Raw genomic sequence first — 17,136 nt, forward strand, 5'->3', positions numbered from 1 at the left:
CAACAATTGCTGGGAGGTTTACCAGCGTAAAGGTTGACTGTGACTGGGAGTACACAAAACGCCGATAATCTCTGTTCTTGTCGGTCACCCATTTAGGGCCGACCCGAATTATAGCATAGCTGTCACATTAGACAGCACTAAATTCAATTTTCTAAGGAGAGAATGGGGGTAAGGCAGTAACCCAATGGGGTTGTAACTCCCGATACAGGGAAAGGAACTGATTAAAGGGATCTGCCTCCCCAACCACATCCGAGATCCTATTTGCTGCAGGAGACTACCTAATTAGCACAGTTCCTATCCAAGCAAAGTCGGTTCGTGAGTAGTCCTATACTATACAGGACAACAGGGAGGTGGTAGCAGCCTAAGCAGCAACCTGATTCTTGAGGCACCTTGCCTGTAAGCCCTTCTGTAGTAGGAACAAAGTGTAGATGAAGAGAGTACGTTCATGAGGGATGAATGCCAGCAAATGTGATGGACTTGATGCAGAAACCTGGCCACCTTAATGGGGGATCTTTGAATCTTGCAGGAAATGAAAATTTCAGGAACCCAAGAAGCCCTGTTTGTGAGAAACAAACAAAAACCCAAAGGGCGAAGGTCACTGAGCTTTGTGCTCGTGTATTCTCCCAGTCGTCGCTGAAGGGTGCAGGGTTAGGGTCCCAGAAGGAAAATTGAGTTAAACTCCTTCAACTCTACATGGAGGGGCATTAAACAAGTAGTGTAAGCTGAAGAGTGAGGAGAGGAGACGATCTATGACGTCTAGGTGAGAGTACTCACTGAAGAGAGGCTTTTGGGAGCAGCTCTCTCTCAGCAAGCCCATGACCCAAAGAAGGGTCTTCGACAGAACACAGCATTCCAGAGCATTACCTTGGAGGGCAAAGTATTCAGGGATAAACCGTAGATACTGGAGGTGGTTGCTGATTTAGCAGCCTAGTGGAGAGCCGGCTTAGTGGTAATCACGAGCCTCCGAACAGCGAACGTCAAACAAGCAAATGGCAACCAAGCGAATGGCAACCAAACGAAAAGCAACCAAGCGAACGGTGGGTTACTTTCGCGTGAGACAACGAAAACTAGCTATCGAAAGTTAATCAGTGAACAGAGCTATTGATAAAAAGTCGGAGATTTTCTAGCCATTGAATACAGCAATTGGCAACTGACGAATCAGAGATCTGATAAATAGGGGATCTGCCGAATCAGAGCAACGGTGACCAGCGAACAGGGGATCAGCGATCGGTAAGTTTCAAGCTGACGATCGGGAATGGTGAGCTAGCAATTGGGGAGTTAGCGATCGGCAATCGGCGATCAGAGCTGCAGGGAGGTGCTCAAAGATTGGAGATCAGGGATCAGAGATTGGAGATCAGTGACCAGAGATTGGAGATCAGTGACCGAGGCTCAGAGATCGGCGATCTGGGATCAGTGATCAGAGATCACTGGTTGACAATCGGCAAGTAGATGTTCAGCGATTGGCAAATATCGGCAATCAGCATTGACTATCAGCAACGGATGGGCTAGCAATCAGCAATCGGGAGTTGAACGATCGGCGATATGGTGATCAGTGATCCGCCGAACGCTAAACTAGAATTGGCATATGGCAATTGGCACGGTGACGATCAGCGATGGCGAGGTGACGATCTGTGATCGAAGATCGCCAAGCTAGCAATCGGCAAGCTGGTGAACGGAGATTTAACGATCGCCGAACTGGGAATGGGCAATCGCCTGGAGATCAGCGAGTTAACGATGGGCAAAGTTGGCGCTCAACAAACTGGAGGATCGACTTCCTCATAAGGAAGAGCAATACTTGCGATCATGAGCGTCTCGCTAATGATAGTGATCGTCTCGCTGGCGACCGTGAGCGTCTCGCTGGCGATCGTGAGCGTCTCGCTGGCGATCGTGATCGTCTCGCTGGCGATCATAAGCGTCTCGCTCGCAATCATAAGCGTCTCGCTCGCAATCATAAGCATCTCGCTTGCAATCATAAGCGTCTCGTTTGTGAGCATCTCGCACGTGAAGGTCGTGATCATGAGCATGTAGCTCATGATCCAGAGCATCTCGCTCGTGATCGTAAGGCTCGAGAATGTGCGCAATTAGCTTGTGTAAATGCTTAGACCGTCTTCAAGAAGATTGTCAAGATCCTCATAACATTCGATCTCATGATCGTGAACGTCTTCCAGAAGAAGAGCATCAAGATCGTAACTTACCTTCGATCTCTGTAGCGATTATTGGATAATGGAAAACAACTTCTTGACAGGGATCATTTAGAAGGACGAGAAAATAATGAGTCTCTTCCTGGCAATCAGCGAGTAGATGGAGAGCTTGCCATGGGTTAACTATCGTTAGTGGATTCATAATCCGTAGCAGGCAAACGTTGACAAGCAAGCTGGAACGTTGTCTGTCGGGAGAGAAAGAGAAATTGCAGATCGATACGAGATCGGCAGGTTGCGAGAGAACTCGTTGTCAGCAGGAGGCTGTCGGACGGGCTACCGGGAGGAGTGGGGGACCTTGTAGACAGCTAAGACATCAGCCGCAGCAGCAGCAACTGACTTCGCACTCCGTCGGCTGTAAGTGCTGAAGAAAAAACAGAAAAAAAACATTCTTCACCTCCAGGGTGGGAAAAAAATCCAAACAGCGGACCAGAGAAGTTACCAAACGCGCTGTCGGTGAAAAGGTTTCCTTTTCCTTCCAATAAACTCGCAGGGGCAAGTGACGGCAATATCTAAAACGGCAACATTACTCTGTAATGGATCATCAGAGAGAAAAAACAGTCACACCTGTAAGAGAAAAAGGATGAGAATAAAGCAATTGTCTATATGGCTAAGCCTTGAGATGGAAAGAGCGGAGACGTCTGGTTCTCTACCAGCCAAAAGAAAAAAGTGATGTGGTTCATTGAACCATGAATAGATATACTGTACAGCAGGTGGCTGGGCACCGCCCCAACCAACCCACTACATTGGTTAGGTAGGGTTGGCACCATGCATTATAAGTCTAATGGCTACCTTCCAGCTTCGCTGGAAGAATATCCACATAAATAACAAAGTTTATTAGTGTTGGAACAAATATTAATAAGATTTTGTGAACATTACTTTAAGAGCTGTTTCATGATCCCCTTTCACACAAAAAAAAAAAAAAAGAAAAAAAAAATCCTTTGTCCTGCAGGACCCACAAGATTTGCTTGTCATAAGGTAAGATTGTGTCAAAATTGACCATGAAAAAAAAAGGTAAAAATGACAAATTCGGAGATAATTTGTATTTTTCCTAACCATACAAACCTTAGCTATTTACATAGGGTATTACTTTCGGCGTAGCTGAAATGACGAGCCATTAGATTTTTAACGAGGGTTAACTACCCCCCGCTAGTTAGCAGGGGGTAGGGAAGGGGTAGCTTACTACCCCTCCCCCCCACACACTGGTGAGTTGTCTCACTTCACTTAGAGGTAGGACTTGACTTGGGGGACAGGGCTGGCAGGCAAATATGTGTAAATAGCTAAGGTTTGTATGGTTAGGAAAAATACAAATTATCTCCGAATTTGTCATTTGTTCCGTAACCGAAATAAAAACCACGCTATTTACATAGGGTGACTTACCCCTTAGGAAGGGTGGAAAGTCCCCAGACTTACTGGCTTTGGCTTTACCCGGGGACCCGAAATCCGAGTGAGCAGCACTCGAGAAAGGGGGTCCCTGCACCTCGCACTTTTCGTTGATTGCTACGAATGTGCGGCCTACATAACTTTGTGTGTGGAGGAAGTTGTGACTCGTCCTAGGAAGTTGACCTGGAGTTCTTTAGATAGAAATCTAGGCTAGGACGTTCCCAATACCACCTCGTCAGGGTATGGGGGACGCAAACAGTATTACAGCTAATACTAGGAGCACAAGGGAGCATGGTTTACCTGCAGAGGTTGAGGTCAGCTATGCAGAGACCAGGATGCTGCTTTCCCCAAGGGAGGGGAGAATGAAGAAAGAAGTAAGGGCCAGACATACTCTTTCAATCACGCAGACTAACACCGGGTAACAATGCCCCCAACCTTCTGCTACCTGTCCATTAAGGAGCCTGAGGTTAGACCAGCTGTTGTGCAGCCCCCACAGGGCCAATAGAGAAGGTATCGAGGCTCCTGTGGGTCACGTCCTGCAGGTACTGGGCTGTGAAGGTCGTTTGGCGCTTCCACACCCCAGCTTGCAAGACCTGCATCACAGAGAAATTTCTCTTGAAGGCCAGGGACGTAGCGATGCCCCTGACATTGTGCGTTCTAGGGCGACGTGACGGAGGAGGGTCAGGATTCAAGGCATGCTGAATAACCTTCCGAATCCAGGCTGAGATGGTGTTCTTGGTGACCCTCCTCTTCGTCCTTCCTGTGCTTACGAATAACGCTTGCACATGAGGACGGACTGCAGCTGTTCTTTTCAAGTAACGCCTCAGACTCCTCACTGGGCAAAGTAACAGATGGTCTGGGTCACTTGTTACAGAACGAAGACTCGTTACCCCGAAGGAGTCGAACCTAGGGTCCGACACCCCAGGGTTCTGAGTCTTGGCCACAAACTCAGGGACGAACCTGAACGTTACCTCCCCCCCATCCCCTTAAATGGGTGACGTCGTAAGAAAGACCACGAAGTTCACTGACCCGCTTGGCCGAGGCCAAAGCGAGCTGGAAAGCCGTCTTTCAAGACAGGTGGCGATAAGACGCCTGGCGTAATGGTTCAAACGGAGCTCTCTTCAGAGCCCTGAGGACCTGAACCACGTTCCAAGGAGGAGGTCTTACTTCTGACTGAGGGCAGGTAAGCTCATAGCTGCGTATGAGTACAGTAGGGAAAGTTTTAGCGATGAAGAAATGTCCACTCCTTTCAGCCTAAAAGCCAGGCTTAAGGCTGAGCGATAGCCTTTCACCGCCGGAACCGAAAGGCGCATTTCCTCCCGTAAATACAAGAGGAACTCCGCTATTGCTGGAATAGTGGCATCGAGTGGAGAGATACCCCTCCCACGACACCAACCACAGAAGACTTTCCACTTCGCCTGGTAGACTCCGATAGAGGACTTGCGCAGGTGGCGAGACATCCTGTCCGCAACTTGTTGCAAAAATCCTCTCTCCGTGAGGAGACGCTGGATAGTCTCCAGGCGTGAAACCGAAGCGACGCTACGGCTTTGTGGAAAATATTGCAGTGTGGTTGTCTGAGTAGCTCGTGTCGTGGGGGGAGTTCCCTCGGAAGCTCCGTCAGGAGCTGCAGAAGGTACGGGAATCATTCCGCGTGATGCCATAGCAGAGCTACTAGTCATGGAGAGATTGACCGATAGTCTGGTCTTGTTGAGCACCCTTCTCATCAGACAGAATGGTGGGAAGGCGTAAACGTCGATGTTGTCCCACCTCTGCTGAAAAGCATCTTGCCAGAGAGCCTTGGGGTCCGGGACTGGAGAGCAGTACAGGGGCAGCTTGAAATTCAAGGCTGTCGCGAACAGATCTACTGTCGGGGAACCCCACAAAGTCAGGACTTTGTTGGCTATCTGAGGATCCAAAGACCACCCGGTACTCACTATCTGCGTCGCTCTGCTCAGACTGTCGGCGAGCACATTCCTCTTGCCAGGAATCCTTTGGTTCAGAATGTGGGCCCCCCACCCTTCTTTTGACGCGTCTAAAAACAGAGTCAAATCCGGGGGGAGGACGAGAAGATCCACTCCCTTTCGAAGGTTCACGTCGTTCAGCCACCACCGAAGGTCCGTCAGTTCCGTGGATCCTATAGGAACCAGAAAGTCCGGAGAATCGGAGCCTTGATTCCACCGGGACTTTAGCCGCCATTGCAGGGATCTTACCCTGAAGCGGCCATTTGGGACTAGACGTGCCAAGGAGGAAAGGTGGCCTAGTAGACGTAACCATGATTGGGCTGGAAGCTCTTCCCGCCTGAGGAAAGGATCTGCGACCCTCCTCAGCCTTGCTATCCTGTCGTCTGATGGAAAGGCTTTGTGGAGATCGGTGTCTAATATCATGTCTAGATATACTGTACCAGTCGTTGCGTCGGAAGCAGAGAGGACTTCGAGATTTACCATGATCCCCAGATCTTGGCAAACCTCCAGAAGCCTGTCCCGGTGTCGAAGAAGGGTCGACTCCGAGTCTGCTAGGATCAGCCAGTCGTCCAGATAACGGAGGAGACGTATGCCATTCCTGTGCGCCCAAGACGAAATCAGTGTGAACACTCTGGTGAACAACTGAGGTGCTGTGGAGAGACCGAAACACAGCACCTTGAACTGGTAGATCTTGCTGTCTAAGCTGAATCTCAAGTACTTCCTGGAAGACGGATGGATTGGGATCTGGAAGTACGCGTCCTTCAGATCCAGTGTGCACATGAAGTCTTGCGGTCTCACTGCAAGTCTGACCGTGTCCGCTGTCTCCATGCTGAACGAAGTTTGTTTGACAAACTTGTTCAGGGCTGAGAGATCGATGACCGGTCTCCAGCCTCCAAACGCCTTCTTTACAAGAAAGAGTCGACTGAAGAAGCCTGGGGAGCCGTCGTCGACCTCCTGGAGAGCATCCTTCTTGAGCATGGTCTCGACTTCTGCCCGAAGGGCTAACCCCTTTGCCGATCCCATGGCATAGGAGTTCAGCGACACTGGATTCGCTGTCAGGGGAGGTGGAGATGTCGTGAATGGGACGCAATAACCTTGGCCGATCACAGAGACCGTCCAAGAATCGGCCCCAAGTTGCTGCCACCTGTGCACGCAACTTTTCAGGCATCCCCCCACAGGTGGACACGCGGGGGATTGCCGATCCTAGCGCTTGCGGCCTCGGCCGCTGCCCCTAGGATTCTTTCCTCCCCTAGAGGACTTGCCGTGCCTTCTGTCCTTAGTTTGAAAGGGCTGCGACTTAGACACCCCTGTCTTAGCTGCCGGAGCCTGCTTCGGTGTCTTGCGAGGCTGCTGTTGCTGTCGAGGTGCTGGAGGCTTGTAGGGCCGAGATGTAAGGGCCCTCTGGAGGAGAGAATCCTGATTCGATCTCCTCCACCTCTCAGCTGTTCGTTCTATCTCCTTGGGGTCAAGCAGATCTCTCCCAGTGATGGAGGAGTGCCTGAGCCTGCAGACATCTACGGCGGGGACCTTCGGATGGAACCTCCTGGTCACTGCGTCGCGACGCTTGAGGATCGAGTTAGCCCACAGGTTAGCAACCTGGTGAGCGAGGAACTCGATCGAACGCGTGCCCGAGAGGAGGAAGGTCTCCAAAGCCTTCCTATTGCTCTCCTTGGACAGATCCTCAGAGCGCAATAGAATGCCCAGAGATCCCAGCCAAACGTCCAGCCACGAAGTTGCCTGCATGGCACTCTTCGCGACCTTCTCAAGGTTCAGGATCTCCGACGCCGAGAACGTCACCTACCGGGCAGAGAGCTTCTCGAGAGGAGTTCCCCTGGTCAGCTCTTCCACAGAATGGTGGAGTGGAAGGGCCATACTGGACTCCCCCATGATCTCAAAGTACCTCCTCTGATGTACTCAAGGAGGCAGGAGGAGTTTGAACCCGGCAGAAGAACCACCAGAGGAGGCGAGCTCGGAGAGCTGGGCTTCGACCCTGTCCCTGGCCCCTTTCACCCCTTTGGACCAAGGCAAAGCTGTGCTGGACTTAGGGGTTTCTGGGTGCCGTAGACTTGGTCTAGCACCGTGTCCTTGCCCTCACGAGGGGCAGTCTCCGGGTCCTTAAACTTGTTGAGTTGCCTCATCAAGCCTAGGACCTGCCAGAAAGTGTGTTCTGACTCGAACTGGTCTCCTCCTTGCGGACTGGCAGCTAAGTCTCCGGTCCCCAAAGGCTCATCTTGGGGAGACACGTGGACGTCCTCCCGGGGTCTGGTTGGCTCTGGACGGATCCTGGATGACGATTCAGGAATCGTCTTGGAGTCCTTGGGCTCCCTCCTAGGAGGAATACAGGACTCCAGCAAAGAGGTCCGGAAGGGAGCTTCCTCGCGAGAAGTTTCTCCAATTGGTGCCGTGGGGGACAACCTTGCCTCGCTGGACTCTCCTGAGGACGGAAAAACCTCGTCCACGGCAGAAGGAGAAACCGCACGCGAAGGAGAAGGAGCCTTCCTGACCGACCTCTTGGGAGCCAACTTCTCCCGAGGAGAAGTCACCACGAAGTCCACTCCTCTCCTTCTCTTCAGCGGGGATGAGTCTGCCGTTGGTTTAAGTCCCAAATCAACGAGGGCAGGCTTCACAGCCTGAACCACTGCGTTCATTATGTGACGGAACCAAGGCTGACGAGTAACTGAAGCCGTGTCAGTTATCCCTGCTGGAGGGAAGGGGATCTCCTGACCCTTCGGAGTGGACGCCACGGGACCTGCCTGAAAAGAAGAAAAAGAATGTTGCATGGACCTCTCCGAAGATCCTTCCTGGTCCTGATCCTGGTAGGTAATCCTACGGTTGCGCGGTGGCGATCCAGAGGTCGATCTGGAAGTCCGCATCCCTATCAGTTGGCCGCGTTGATGATCCCTGCGAGAATGGGGATCGCGGCGGCGCTCGCACGAAAAAGCATTCGAGGGATCGCGCGCGGGCGCATTGCCGCGTGTAGAAGAATGCGTGTGGGCGCATTCGCGCGCGGGCGAGATGGCGCGTGGGCGCGTGGGCGAGATGGCGCGCGGGCGAGATGGCGCGTGGGCGAGATGGCGCGTGGGCGCACGGGCGAGATGGCGCGTGGGCGCGCGGGTGAAGGGCCGCGTTGGCGAGGGAACACGTTGGCGCGCACGTGAAGGTGCGCAAGGTCGCGTAGGTGAAGGGGTGCGTTGAACACTAAGCGACCGCTGGCGGCGCGTAGGAGAACGACGATGTTCAGGCGAGAAAAGTCGCGAGCGACTTACCGAGCATTTGCCAGGCGGAGCGCGCTGGCGTGTTGGCGAGCGATGTCGTGTGTACTCCGGAGAACGACGGCGCGTACCACGGACAGGCGAACGCCTGCGCACAGGCGATTTATCGCGCGGGAGAGTCGGAGACCTGGGGCGATCAGTCTTAAGAGGGTGTTGGCACTCAGGAGAGCGTTTGCACACAGGCGAGTGGGCGCGCAGGAGATTGTTGGCGCGTAGTAAGGTTACTGCGCACATCTGAAGAGATGGAGGGAGACGAACGCGCAGGCGAACGCTCGCGAACAGGAGCTCTAGATGAGCGCTCGCGAAAAGGATCTCTAGATGAGCGCGTGAGCTGTTGTGCCGGAGCAGAAGGGCGAGGCGACGGGATGGAACCCTTGCCTAAGTCCAGATCTGGCGATCGTGGACGCGGTGGTGGTCGTTGGCGAGCTGGGCGCGCATCAGGAACAGGCTGAGTAGTAGCGCGGCTGCGCACAGGAGAACGAGGGCGCTCAGGAGAACGTAGGTGCGCCTTGCGCACATCAGGAACATGAGGGCGCTGTTTCACAGGAGACCTGCGAGAAGGAGAGAACTGGCAAGCAGGTGATCGCTGCCGAGCAGGAGAGCGCTGGCGAGTTAAGTCCGAAGACTGTAACTCTGGAGAGCGCATGTGCGCTACTGCACGCGAACGCGCAGGTGGGCGCGCAGGGGAACCCTGACGCGAACGCGCAGGGGAACCATGACGCGAACGCGCAGGGGAACCCTGACGCGAACGCGCAGGGGAACCCTGACGCGAACGCGCAGGGGAACCCTGACGCGAACGCGCAGGGGAACCCTGACGCGAACGCGCAGGGGAACCCTGACGCGCAAGGGACTTACCCACACCGTGAGTAGAGTCCCTTTTCCCCGAAGGGATCGGTGCCTGTTGGATAACAGGGTGAGAAGGCGCCCAAAGCGCATCTGCAGCCAGGAACGGAGAAGGCAGGTCGGAAGGTCTGGCAGGCGTAGGAGATCGCGAACGATCTGCGGAGAGGTCAAGGGACGCTACGGCGACGGTCTGCTTCTGACGGGGGGGCTCCTCCTCAGGGGGAGGATCAGGAGAGGACGACCCAAAGAGGCGCCTCCTAACTCCCTCTGCTGCGGAGAGGCCGACGGGCCTTACGTCGAATACGACCTCGAGGAAGGGCGTCCAAGTCATCAGTCCTCCGAAGAGGAGTCTCTGTCAGCGCGCTCCCCCGAGGGGGAGACCCGCCCACAGGAGAGAACGTGGGACTCCCCTCCCCCCTCGGAGGATGTTCGGAGGGGGGCGGAGAGCCTTCAGCAACGTCCGCAACAGGCGCAGCATCAAGGGTTTGACCAGACCCGTCGGAAGGCTCTGCCAAGACAGTGTCGACAATATCCAAAGGGAATACCTCCAGTATTACCGCCGACTGTTTGACCGCAGCCCCCAACTGGATCAGGTCAAACAGGGCTTCCTTGGAGGGCGAACCCTTAAGCCCCAAGGAAGCCCAAAGCTGGAACAAATCATCATTAGACACAGTTAGGTCATATTCATTAAAATCCAAAATATCCTCCCCCCGAGGAGAAGAGGGAGCTGCCACGCTAAGGGAGGCAACGCCCTTTCCCGCACCCCGAGGTCGGGAAACACCACTAGGGCCTGCGCTACCACTCGGCAGTCTCTCACGAGAGACCGATCGAGTGGGAGCTTTGGAGGAGGTTCGGGCGGCGGAAGAGGAGTCCTTAGAGCCTTCCTTCTTCAAGGTTGCCCCTAAAGGAGAACACTCTCTTGCACTTCTTCTTACACCGACGGCCAAACTTCTCCCACTGGGAGGCAGACCACTCCCTACACTCTCTACAAGTATTCTCCCTCTAACACCGTTGACCTCAGCACTGCGGGCAAAGGGTGTGAGGATCGGTGTCTTCCGCTGACATGAAGGTCCCACAAGGGCGGCCAGCGAGTCCAGGGCACTTGCGCATAGTGATGATAACAGTCGAGGCCAACTTCCAAACACACAGAACTAGAAAAAGCAAAAAAACAAATTAAGGCTGTCATTAACGAGGACGAAAACAGAAACGTATGTACTTCGTCCGAGCCAAAAGTGAAGTGAGACAACTCACTAGTGTGTGGGGGGGAGGGGTAGCAAGCTACCCCTTCCCTACCCCCTGCTAACTAGCGCGGGGTAGTTAACCCTCGTTAAAAATCTAATGGCTCGTCATTTTAGCTACGCCGAAAGTAATACCCTATGTAAATAGCGTGGTTTGTATTTCGGTTACGGAACAATTACATTTTCAACCAAACTCAGATATCCGATATGAAAATGTATTTTTGCTATCCTTAATAGTGTCTTTTCAACAAATTTGACCTTTATTTCTTACATAAATAATCAGATTTAGAGAAACATGAACCCCCCTTAATAACTGAAAAAATGGGGTTCCACAGTGAGAAATCAGGGCTTTGGGTTGGGGAAAATACAGAAAATGGGTAAAATAAGAGAAGCAGTCAATCCTTACCACAACAATCTCGGTAACAAAAAGAGTTACCGTAATCAAAATCAGATAATAGTAATGAAACAGTCAAAACACTGGAGATTTTGTTTGCCAGACTTCCAGACGCATAAAAACCATGATTTTCCATCAGATTTTCTATGGAGTAGAGTTGTTTATAGCAGTCTTTAATATATTACAAAACTTTGTTGCTTAACTAAGCTGATTATTTATTGGTTGTTGCTATGCCCTAGGTTCGCTTTGTTCACAATTAAACATTATCTCGCTGCTCTTATGTTCTGGCAAGTGGACTATGTTTCACTATGTGCATTAACCACGTGGGATAGTATTTTGGCGTTAAATATCAATTATACAAACTTCATCGGCAAATATTTCCAAAACCCTTAATTTGCAGAAGATTCTAATAACTTTTTTGTTAGGATCATCTCAAAAATATATGATTTGTAAAAAAATATTAGATATCCGAATTTGGTTGAAAAAGCAATGTTACGCGCTACTGATCGCGCTGCGCTATCGGTCGATCGCGTTGCGCCATCTATAGATCCATCGTTAGTACAGACATCGATTTATAGCACAGCCATCGATTAATTGCGCTGCGCGTACTAGGGATATATTGAAGGTGATATTGCCATATTAAGCAAGCTAACAAGAAACGGACATTTACTGTCACCGACTTGTAAATATAAATTCATTGAAACGCGTGAAATGGAAAAAAAATGGGAATCAAGCATTTAACTTGAAATATGTATTTCCTTTTTGGATGGTAATACATGTTTTAAAATAAATAAATGTACTTTCTGTGAATTGAAATATATATATTTTCTTTTTAGATGGCGAGGCATATTTTGTATGCCTACATAAATAAATGTACTTTCTTGTGAATTTAAATGAGTCTCTGGTTGATTTGATGAAAATATACCTTTTTAATGGCGAGTCATCATGTAAATAAGTGAATATATCAATAAAATTTATAGATTTTTGGTTAATCTCAATGTTACTTTCTTCTTTGATCTTATGTACAACTATAAACTTCACACAGATTCTACGTCCAAATCAATCGATAGTTCTGCGCAATCGAGAAATTGCTCGGCAGCAAGCACGGCCATATTGCGCGCCCTCAACCTTATCCACTGATCGCGCTGCGCTAACTACCAATTGCTCCGCCAACGATGGATCTATAGCTGGCGCAGCGCCATCGACCGATAGTGCAGATCAGACGATAGTACGCAAGAGTAATACCAAAAAAATATCCTATCTTCATATATATATATATTTTCCTTTGGTGCGGCAAGTGTTCATTCTGTAAAGAATGTAGTGATTCACTAATCAACCAGTTCAGCAAACAGTTCACATCAATCCCAAAATACAATAAAAAACGATTTATAAGGATAAGAATGTTTCTTTCACGAGTCCAATGTTCATCAAGGGTAAAATGGTGGGTCATTAATTAACCAATCAGATGAGCATTTAGACAATTCACAAAAAAATAAATACATAATTCATATGTGGAGATATATAAACCGTCCGATTATGAACGTTTATACTTGAATTTTAGACCATAACCCAACTTACCACTGAGGCTCCAAGTCCAATGTTCATTAAGGGTAAAATGTTGGGTCATTAATTAACCAATCAGATGAACATTTAGACAGTTCACAATAAAATAAATATATAATTCATACGTGGAGATATATAACCAGTCCGATTATGAACGTTTTAACATGAATTTTACACCATAACCCAACTTCCCACTGAGGCTCCCCGTAGCCTACAAAGACATGAGGTACAATTACCGAAACTTCAAAGCCTATATAAATCTGGTTTTCTTGTCCATTCACTCGGGATTTTGAAGTCACTGTTTGCCAGGTGATTACTAAAATCGCCATCCTTGTGCCACACTCACCATATAAGTCGGTAATACCTCCATGATTTAAGGGTTAATTGAACACGCAGAACCCCGGGATTTCGTTTTCCTGACAGCTGTGTTTTGATGCATCTGGTAGAGAAAAGGTAGCATAACTTCTAATAGTTCATTTTCTACATAATTTCTCTGAAAAATAATTATTTTTATTTATAAATATTATTTAATTGATTTTTAGATAAAATATTTGCAAATATATGATAATATACATATTAATTTCTGTAAATATATATCAGATATCTCTTGTTTGCTTTTAAAGACCAAATACCAACGCTTTTATCGAGGTCTGAAGCTCATAGAGATGTATTAAAAGAAGATCTTTGGTCAGTAATTTGATAAACTTGCGGCCATGTTGATTTCTAAGTATTGCGATATTGATAGCACACATGCATCTTTATTTCTTATTACTGAATTCAAAGAACTAGGATCTTATAAGTAAAAGAAAGTAAATTTAGTATTATTAGCGTCTGATGTGTGCCTTTCTAGCACAAAGTAGTAAGTAGTATTTGATGAATAATCATAATTTCATAATTTCACTAGTATAAAAAGTCACATTGCTTACTTTAGGTGTTCTTTCTATATACTTAAAAAAGAGCTATTTTACAAAATATATCCTAGTAACTGGTCATTAAATTAAATTTTCAATAAAACGGCCATGCCATGATGGTAGAATATCAGTGAATTGAGTACACACACACACACACACACACACACACACACATATATATATATATATATATATATATATATATATATATATATATATATATATATATATATATATATATATATATATATATATATATATATATATATATATATATATATATATATATATATATATATATATATATATATATATATATATATATATATATATATATATATATATATATATATATATATATATATATATATATATATATATATATATATATATATATATATATATATATATATATATACATATATGTGTGTGTGAGAGAGAGAGAGAGAGAGAGAGAGAGAGAGAGAGAGAGAGAGAGAGAGAGAGAGAGAGAGAGAGAGAGAGAGAGAGAGAAAATCAGCGCCCAAGGCCCCTCTCCACCCAAGCTATGATCAGGAAGGCCCGACCAATGGCTGCTGATGACCCAGCAGATAGACCTATAGGCTCCCCAAAACACCCCATCCTTAGCTCCTAACGATGGTGAGGTTGCATAAACTACAAGAAACTATCATGCTTGAGCGAGCTCGAGACCCAGTGTATTAGAGTTTGATCCTATTCTGCTTTTATAACATTGTTTTCCAGATAATCAATAACATATTATTATTATCAATTGCTAAGCTACAACCCTAGTTGGAAAAGCAGGATGCTATATGCCCAGGGGCTCCAACAAGGAAAATAGCCCAGTGAGGAAAGGAAACAAGGAAAAATAAAATATTTTAAGAACAGTAAGAACTCAAAAATAGATATATCCTATATAAACTATAAGAACTTTAACAAAACAAGAGGAAGAGAAATAATGTAGAATAGTTGGCCAGAGTGTACCCTCAAGCAAGAGAACTCCAGCCCAAGACAGTGGAAGGCCATGGCACAAAGGCTATGGCACTACCCAAGACTGGAGAACTATGGTTTGATTTTGGAGTGTCCTTCTACTGAACTGTGTTTAAGAATTATTGCTCAAATAAGTAATGTAATAGAAGTTACCTGATATCATCATAAAATATTGCATTAGTAAACTGATACGGAGGAGTCTTCAGTTAAGAATCTTGTCTTCAATTATCATTAGAAAAAAATGATTTTTGTAGCTCTAGCTATAATAAGTTAACCAAAATACAACTTTGGAAGTTGTAAGATATAATAATCACAGCAGAAATATTAATGATGTAGGCTGCCCGTCGCACAATCTGTTTGAGCTAAACTCAACATCAGCATAATGAGCTTCAACTGGTCTCTATTAGCTGAAGTTCTGACAATTAAGAGCAACTTTAAAAATAGCTCATATACAGTTTCCTAGACTATGATAAGATAATGAAACAAGTAAAATCAATGTTAAATTGCGTTGCAATTTCATTTTTTTAAAAGTTAAATTTTTCTAATCTAGTGCATTGTAGTTTTGATTATAAGTGACATATATAGTCACTGCATTTCTATGTAATTGGAATCGTTACTACATAAAGATAAGTAACTTCCAATCAAAGTCTTTGTAAAAGTTTATTTCCAACTGATATTGCCATACACCTGTGCATCTTTATTGTTACTCCACTTACTTTAGGTACTGTTTTCCTGGTCTTATCACCCAGGGGAACCCTTTGCCCTGCAGGACATATAAGATCAGTTTATCGTATATATTCCTAGGTATTTAGCGTATCACACATCATATTGCGTGTTTATTCCCTTTTATACTTTATCATTGTATTGTGTGTTAACTTGGAAGTCGAAAGGGGTTTGAATCTAACTGAACTTTAAAGTAAAACTAATTTTAGAAAGATAAAGAAATTGTTACAGCTATTCAAAAAGACTTGAAATAGTTATAACAGATAGAAAGAAATATACATTGGAATTATATAAGGTATGTCAAATGTCGAAGGTTGCTAATGCAAGCAAAGACAACGGACAGATAATTGCGAGGTGCACAATGTCATAAAGGCCTAACAGGCCTACAGACAAAATTAGCACTTAGGCCCTTATCTACCCACGTGAGACCCAATAGAGTCCGGCAAATAATTAATGCATAAACAAGTAGATCTATTAGAATTCAGAGACCCTTCAATTTTGCTTGTGAAAATCTATCTGAAAATAATCTCAACAGTTGCAGCTTTTTTTTTTCTTTCTTTCTTTTTACACATTCAACATCTATACTTCTATTTCATATAAAGAGTTGATTCAAGAATTCCCTTATTAATTCCCACCTTGGCTTCCACAGACAGATCCAGTGCCTTACCAATATTTTTCAAACGAAATGCTACATTCTTGCTTCTAATCTGCAACTCTCATTTTCTCTCCTCTTCCCTTTAAAAAAAAAAAATAAAAATGTTATTTTACTGTCAGATGTTTAATTGAATCACCAACTTCATGTTTGTTTCTAACATTCTTTGTAACACAATTCTTATTCTATTTATCCTCATCTTACTCTTGGCCACATTTACGCTCAACTTTCTCTTCTTGCAATAATCTTCAAACTATTTTTCTAGTTTCTGAAGTTTCTCTCCACAGTATCTGATCAGCATAATGTAACCTACAAGCAGGAAAATTTTCACAGTAATTCACACTACCAATAAGTCTCTATATGTTGTACAGCAGTCTAAAGACATTCTATCCATAATATGAAAAATCTAATATGAATACTAAAAATCTAGGAAAAACTAGAATGTTCATAAAATAACAATGTAAGTGAAATACAGAATAACTTTTATGGTTAGAAGGATCACTTTTAAATTACTCAAGAAATATCTAACCAGAAGTACTACCTAAATTAATAATGTCATGCAATGTGTTTCGAAACAACAAATATTGCATAACACATTAGTATCTTGATGCTCAAGAAAAAATGATAAAATACAATAAACAGAAATAATAAAAAAAAGATTGGCATATCATCTGGTATTTCTATAAGATTCCTTCTTACATTTCTGTAAACTGGAATTATTGTCTAAGCTTGTGCCTTAAATTCCTTTAATAGCATTAGAAAATATAACAGTTCTCGTTACAAAATTCCATATGATCATAAATATAGCAGTTTTTTGTCTTGTGAATCATTGTATTTATATTGGTAGCATATTTATTTTACTACTTAGAAATACCCTTTAGTGTGTATATCTATTCATAAAACTTTACTCTTGGTAAGGGTAGAAGAGACTCTTTAGCTATGGTAAGCAGCTCTTCTAGGAGACGGACACTCCAAAATCAAACCATTGTTCTCTAGTCTTGGGTAGTGCCA

At 46.0% G+C, this 17,136-nt stretch overlaps 1 protein-coding gene across 3 annotated transcripts in view; it reads right to left on the minus strand.

Moving 5' to 3' along the window:
- The window catches only part of LOC137634739 (armadillo repeat-containing protein 8-like), a 43,427-nt gene extending 30,142 nt beyond the window's left edge, over window positions 1–13,285 (minus strand). For 2 of the 3 annotated variants that reach the window (XM_068367231.1, XM_068367230.1), the window contains exon 1: window positions 13,199–13,285. In XM_068367231.1, coding sequence (XP_068223332.1) covers window positions 13,199–13,222 — 24 coding nt within the window. In that variant the 5' untranslated portion in view covers window positions 13,223–13,285. The remainder of the gene's footprint in view (window positions 1–13,198) is intronic. The other variant, XM_068367232.1, reaches the window with a different exon arrangement.
- Between the last annotated feature and the right edge of the window lie 3,851 nt (window positions 13,286–17,136).

This window comes from Palaemon carinicauda, chromosome 45, assembly GCF_036898095.1.
Source record: "Palaemon carinicauda isolate YSFRI2023 chromosome 45, ASM3689809v2, whole genome shotgun sequence".
NCBI classification, from domain to species: Eukaryota; Metazoa; Arthropoda; class Malacostraca; order Decapoda; family Palaemonidae; genus Palaemon; species Palaemon carinicauda.